The sequence below is a fragment of the Rosa chinensis genome, unplaced genomic scaffold (genome assembly GCF_002994745.2).
Source record: "Rosa chinensis cultivar Old Blush unplaced genomic scaffold, RchiOBHm-V2 RchiOBHmChr0c02, whole genome shotgun sequence".
Taxonomy (NCBI): Eukaryota; Viridiplantae; Streptophyta; class Magnoliopsida; order Rosales; family Rosaceae; genus Rosa; species Rosa chinensis.
This window is the reverse complement of record NW_020126816.1, coordinates 154,135-161,586: the sequence shown is the minus strand read 5'-3', so window position 1 is coordinate 161,586 and position 7,452 is coordinate 154,135. Positions and strand designations below refer to the sequence as shown.

At 41.5% G+C, this 7,452-nt stretch overlaps 1 protein-coding gene across 1 annotated transcript in view; it reads right to left on the bottom strand.

The window, feature by feature from the left end:
- Positions 1–847: 847 nt before the first annotated feature.
- Positions 848–7,452, bottom strand: part of LOC112181193 — a gene marked incomplete at its 3' end in the record, with an annotated part of 93,441 nt that continues 86,836 nt past the window's right edge. Inside the window, 3 exon segments of the mRNA XM_040512279.1 lie at positions 848–1,044; positions 1,047–1,136; positions 1,139–1,725. Of these exon segments, the coding sequence (XP_040368213.1) occupies positions 848–1,044; positions 1,047–1,136; positions 1,139–1,725 (874 nt within the window).

Sequence of the window (7,452 nt, the reverse complement as noted above, 5' to 3'; positions counted from 1 at the left end):
GGTTTGTTTAATTAAATTTGCGTTATAGATAACTTTTGTATTTTAATCTTATGTGGTTGCAAACACTTAGGGTTTTGATATGAATGATGCTAGGTTTAAGAGCATGAAATCGACTTTTCGTTTTGTGTAAACTTGAATCAAAGTAGTAAAGGTTTTGTACAAAGATCGAATTTAATTAACGAGGATTGCAATTAGGTGGACTTTTCCATACTAAGTTGTACACTTGAGTTGATAGCCTTTCTCTATGTGTAATGCGTTAAACATGACATGATTGACTAGCTTTCTAGGGTTTGATTGCATGTTTGATAGGATTAATCTAGGTGCTTTCGCTTAGGTTAATTAGCATTGAAAAGTAAAAAATGGGAATTCATTTGCTTTCGAATGTTTCACATGATCAACTCCTTTCTCATGACTTAGATGAACAATATTAGGGTTTGAATCAATTTTAATCATATGTTTAGATTTTGATCTTTGTTCTCTCATTCCATCTTTGTATTTTTATGTTTTTGCATTTTAATTGTTTTGTTAACTTAGTTTTATTTTCGAAAAACCAAAAACAAAATCCCCCCTTTTTTCGTGTAAAATGTTTATAGTTGTGAATATATTTGTGAATATTATACTTTGTTTTAATTTTAATTGTTTAACTGTTTGACAATGACAGGTGTACCCTCAATCCCCGGAATAGAACGATCCCTATTTATTACGTACTACTAATGACATTTCAGGGTTAAATTATGCGCTTGCTTTTCAGGCGCATCAAATGGTCCGCCACCACATTCTCGCTGCCCTTCTTGTCCTTGATCTCTAAGTCAAATTCCTGAAGCAACAGGATCCATCGAATTAATCTGGGCTTGGCCTCCTTCTTGATCATCCGATATCTCAAGGCTGCATGGTCAGAGTAAACAATTACTTTAGAGTGCAATAAATAAGAACGAAACTTATCTAAAGCAAAGACTACAGCCAAGAGTTCTTTTTCAGTGGTGGAGTAGTTGAGCTGGGCGTCGTTGAGGGTCCGAGAAGCATAGTAAATAGCATAGGGCTTTTATCCTTCCTCTGGCCCAACACAGCTCCAACAGCATAGTCTGATGCATCACACATAAGCTCGAAGGGTAGACTCCAATCCGGAGGGCATATGATGGGGCCGTGGTCAACAACTCCTTGAGCTTTTCAAACGCCTTCTTGCAATCCTCATTGAACACAAAGGGCACGTCCTTTTGCAATAGGGCACACATAGGTCTCGCCACCTTGGAGAAGTCTTTGATGAACCGCCTATAAAATCCTGCATGGCCAAGAAAAGAGCGTACCTCCCTCACAGTTGTGGGGGAGGGTAAGTGACGTACAAGATCAACCTTAGCCTTATCTACCTCAATGCCCCTATTAGATATTATGTGTCCTAACACTATTCCTTGTGTCACCATGAAGTGACACTTCTCCCAATTCAGCACAAGGTTAGTTTCTACACACCTCTCAAGTATCAATCCTAGATTCTCTAAACAAGTATCAAAATCTTTACCAAAGACACTAAAGTCGTCCATAAAGACTTCAATAATATTTTCAATGTATTCTGAGAAAATGGAAAGCATACATCTTTGGAAAGTACCTGGTGCGTTGCATAAGCCGAAGGGCATGCGCCTATAAGCAAAGGTCCCAAAGGGGCATGTGAAGGTCGTCTTCTCCTGATCCTCGTGGGCTATGCAGATCTGGTTGTACTCACTATATCCGTCCAAGAAGCAATAGTAGGAATGGCCTGCTAAGCGCTCCAACATCTGGTCAATAAAAGGCAAGGGCATATGATCCTTCCTTGTTGTGGCATTCAGCTTCCGGTAGTCGATACATACCCTGTGACCAGTGACTAATCTCTGGGGCACTAGCTCATTCTCCTCGTTCTTCACCACTGTCACCCCAGACTTCTTGGGCACCACTTGCACAGGAGAGACCCACTTACTATCAGAAATGGGGTAGATCACCCCACAATCTAGCAACTTGATCACCTCGTCTTGAACCACCTTCATCATGGGCGGATGTAGACGTCTTTGGGCTTCTCTTGTGGGCTTGGCGCCATCTTCTAATAGGATCCGGTGGACACACGTGGTTGGGCTGATCCCCTTGATATCTGCCAGAGTCCACCCAATGGCAGTCTTGTGCTTCTTCAACACGTCCACCAACTTTCTTTCTTGCTCTACCTCCAGCGTTGATGATATGATCACTGGGAGGGTCTCATTTTCTCCTAGGTACGCGTATTTCAAATGCTCAGGGAGTACCTTCAATTCCAACTTGGGTGCCTGAACAATAGAGGGTAGCATTTTATTAGTAGAAACCAGAATTGACAAATAGGAAATTGACCTCTTTATAGGTTGAGCCTCCAGTGAGGCCACAGTCTTGATCACTCTAGGCTCCTCAACATCCCACTCAACCTTGGGGATAGGTTCCCCATTTTCATCATATCCGACCCCCTCCTCTAGGGTCAGAGCCAATTCATCCTCAACCATTGCTTCAGAGAAAACCTGCGCGAGTGAATCAACTACATCAATAGCAAAGCAAGGTTTCAAATCAGAAACAGGGTACCTCATGGCTTCAAGAATGTTGAAGCGTATAACATCACCATCAAACTCCATGGTGAGAGTCCCTTTGTACACGTCGATTTTAGTTCTTGCAGTCCTCATAAAGGGACGCCCTAAAAGTAATGGAGTGGTATTTAGGGGCGATTCCTCCATGTCCAATACGTAGAAATCCGCAGGGAATATCAGATGGTTTACCTGCACAAGAACATCCTCAACATACCCTTGAGGGTATTTGTTAGACCTATCAGCAAGTTGAATGACAACATTATCCCTCTTAAGAGGGCCTAGACCTAAGGACACATACAAATTATAAGGCATAACATTTATGGATGCCCCTAAGTCTAACATCACATTTTCAAACCTGGTGTCACCAATGATACAGGGAACAGAAAAACTCCCTGGGTCCTTCAACTTTGGGGGTAGCTTCCTCTGGATAACGGCTGATACCGTTTCGCTCATTTTCACCACCTCCTTCTCTCTTGTCTGCCTCCTTGTGGTGCATAGCTCCTTCAAGAACTTGGCGTATTTAGGCACCTGTTTGATGCACTCAATCAAGGGCATGTTCACTTGAACCTTCTTGAAGATTTCCAAGATCTCTTGATCAGATTTATCTTTCTTCGTCTTGGCAAACCTGCTTGGGAAAGGTATAGAAACAACTGGGTTAGTCTTAACTAAACCACTAGAGTTAGGAATTGTACCTTTGGGTGCCTCAGCTTGGGGCAAGTCAACTTCCACCCTTGTTGTAGCTGGGTCCTTCTCAACATCCTTCTTAGACACCTCCACAACGTCTTCTTCTTCATTATGGGCCGCTTGGGCCTTCTTGTGGGCTTTGGGAGGGTCAACTAGTACGCGCCCACTCCTAGTGATGATGGCTTGGGCGTGCTCATTCCTTGGGTTAGGCACTGTGTTGCTTGGAAGTTTCCCTGTTTCAGCAATCCGGCCCATGAAATCCACCACTTGGCCCATTTGATTCTTGAGCTCTGCAATATCCTTTGAATGGGTTGCCTGTCCTACAACCAAAGCTTGAGTAGCCGTGTTAAGTTGTTGTTGCCCCGCAGCAAGGGACTTCAACAGTTCATCATAATTAGGGGCATTCAAAGTATTAGAAACAGGAGGTGGAGGGACAGAATTGGGAATACCAAAAGCTTGAGGTACCTGAGGCCTCAAAAACAAACCTGGTGGGCGCTGAGAATTCTGACCTGGGCCTTGAGGTGGTCGCAAGGTGTTATCATTGTTGGCCCAACGAAAGTTGGGGTGGTCTCTGAGCCCCGGATTGTAAGTATTTGAGTAAGGGTTGTACCTCGGGCCTCCTTGACCTCCTTGATACCCTAGGGCGTTAACAGATTCCCATTCTTCTGGAGAGGCAAGTTGGGGACATTTATCTGTGGGGTGCCCTTGAGTCGAGCACATCCCACACACTTGAGCCATTGCTCCTCCTCCATTAACGTTTAAGACTTGAGACAGCAAAGTAGACATCTTGTTGACCTTGTCTTCAAGAGCAGAGTTAGTGGACACCTCATGTACCCTCCGTTGAGAGGCAAGTACCCCCTCATATTGTTGATAGTTTAGCGCACGATTAGTAAGTAGCACCTTGGCATCAGCAGGTGTCTTATCCATAAAGGATCCTCCAGCAGCAGCATCTAACAGACCACGCTCATTAGCGGTGAGTCCTTCATAAAAAATAGGTAAGGAGGGACCCCTCACTCATCCCATGGTTAGGGCATGATGCTACAAGGCTCTTAAATCTATCCCAATAATTGCAGAAATTCTCCTCATGTCCTTGCGTGATTCCACTAATCTGCTTCCTCAAAACAGTGACCTTTGAGGCAGGAAAGTACTTCGTAAGGAACTCGCCCTTCATCCTATCCCAAGTGTTGATAGTCCCAGCAGGCAGCTCAAATAGCCAAGTCTTGGCCTTGTCCTCCAAAGTAAAGGGGAATGCCTTCATCTTCAAGATATTGATATCAGCTCCTTTAGGGCACATACTCCCACAGACAAACTCGAACTCCTTGAGATGCTTGTTGGTGTCTTCACTACTCATCCCATGAAACTTGGGTAGGTGATGCAGAAACCCACTCTTTAACTCAAAATCATCATTAAGCCCCTCTCCTGGTTCTGGATAGGCAATGCATAAGGGCGCAGCACCCCCACCTGTAGGATTAGACAGTTGCCTAATAGTCTCAGCCATTGGTGCCTGTACTTGCTCAACACGGGTGTGCTCTTCCTTTTCTGTATCTGCAACGTCCTCTTCAGTGACCTCCTCTTCTTCCTCTTCAAAGACTTGTTCTTCTCCTTCTTCAGAATGGTCAAGTTTGTTGATCTCCTCGGTTGATCTAGTTGAGGAGTTATAACCTGAATAGCTAGAGTCTTGAGAATCCCTCCTTTCTAGAGGAGGGCGGTCTGAAAAAGTGAGTTCTGCCCTTTGCCTAGCACGTTCCAATTTTTCAAAGAGCTCCTTAGTCTTATCAGAGACAGTGGACATTCATGGACCTTTAAGACCAAATCAAGTGTTAGTAACATATACAAGGTTCGAAATACAAACATTATGTCTTTCCTACTTTCTAAGTTACTTTTACATTTACATACTTAGGTACTGGAACAGAGGACCTCGTTTGTGCAATGGGACTATAGAACAGCTACCCTCGACAAAGTCATGTTTAATCCAATATACCTTAAGCAGGTCACACATCATTTTTTTTTTAATTTTTTTTTTTATTATAAACATAGTTAATATCTCAATTGATTCCAAGTTGTAAGTCGAGCCCAATAGAAACCACTACTATTGGTGAGATACGATATAGAGATAGTCGCCCAGACATAAGTCTCTTTCCTTTGTTTCAGAAGGCAGAATGGCCAGATTAAGAGGTAAGTGAGAGGGAGGACTCATTTTAGTGATACTACGGAGGCTACTCCCTCATTGAGGTTTAGGCCCCTATCGGCTACTCCCACATAGTGGTTTACGCTCATTCTATAGTATCTCTGAGATCCAATTGAACCCATCACCCAGGGTCTCAACCTTAGACACCATCCGTATGCCCCTTACTCAGCTGGGAAATTAACTTATGTGTTATACCGTTCTCCAAGTGTTAATAAAGGCCGCCCTCAACCTCAAGAGACCTGAGCAAGGTACTAATGAAGGGTTTAGGCCAATATTAACAAAAGGGCCCTTGTCTACTCATACGATTTTACACACTTACAACAATTAAGTATTTAGCAAAATTCACAACCTAAGTATATTAATCTAAGTAACACATACAATTTACAACATGCTAAAAAAAAAAACTTCTACAAATTGTACAACAATGATAAAACACATGCTTAATTTCGTAACACTCATAAAATTGAAACTAAATCACAATTAAAGCATGGCCTAACCAAAATAGCAATTTGTCACCATTCCACAAGTGTAGTACAAATATTAGCATGCATTCTATATACAACAAAATCGATGACACTTTAAGTGCGAGGGATTTTAACAATCCCCGGCAACGGCGCCAAAAATTGATGCGGCTAAAATAGCCTCACAATTTAACCCTGCAAAATGTAGTTGTCAGTATAGGATAAGCAGGGATCGTTCAGTCCGGGGATTGTAGGGTACACCTACACAAAAAGGTCAATTAACAAATAAAAGAATAAAATGGGGGGTTTTGAAATTTGGTTCCTAATCTACTTAAAATAAAAACGAAACAAATAAAACTATATACAATGATCGACTTCCCTAACCTAGACCAATACCACTCGGAAATTACTAAGTGTAAAAACAGAAAATTCATTTCAACATGATACAAAAATGTGCCCATCTTAAATGCCTAGATAAGAGCCTAAATGAAAAGCCTCAGCGGATCAATCCACTTATCTGATTCATTCTAATGTAGGCTTGGATCGGAAAAGTCCTTACCAAGCCTAATACTACTAATTTTTGAAAACACTCAGCGTAATTCTCTTAACTAGTAGTATTATCTAACCCTCGAATCAACTCACACGTGCAAATTAACCATTACACATAGAATTTAACACGTAATTTCCAGAATCGTTTAACCATTGAACATAGTTTTTACCACTTTTTAGAACTAATTGCTACTTGTTTAACTCAGCGCCTTAACAAATAACAATTACTCTTGGCAAATTAAGAAAACACACAAGAACTCTCACCGTTATTCTAGCATGCAAACTTATGAATCTAACTCTGAAAATTACCAAAACACATAAAAGGGCACAAGATTGTAACATGCATCATAAAAGAATTCTCGAAATTAACTCAATAATAAACTGAAAATCTCAAAAATATTAATAAAAATATTCTGAAAATTTCATGTCTCCAATTACACAACTCACAAATTGAAACACACAAAACCGAAACAAAAATTATAAGTAGAGTCATAGTTACACTTTGAAGCTTTCCTCAGCGGCTTAGCAACAAGGTGATGAACTTGTCTCTACTATGGTGGTGGAGTGTCCTTGACTCAGCGCCTTAGAGCTTTGTAGATTGATGGATGGATGGTGGTCACGGTCTTGTAAGATATGGAGGTTTGAGGAGTGAATTGGGTAGTCTTGGAATGATCTTGGCTGGGAAGTGATGCAAATTCAGTTCTGGACGTTGCCTATTTATAGGGGAGCATTGGTTGGCTTTCCCAACTGAAACGTCTTCTTTATGGCCTTAACTCCTCTCATAATGGGGCAATTCCTTTAATTTCCAAGCTGAAACATCTTTCTCTTATTTATTTTTCCAGCTGAAACATCTTTTTCTTTTATTCCTCAACTGAAAACATCTTTTCTCCTTTATTTCCCTTCTTCATTGCTTGGTCAAATATCTTAATGCTTTATTTTATGACTCCATCATTGCTGTTTCCAAGAGTTCAACCAGGCAACGTTTCCTACAACAAGCAGGAGA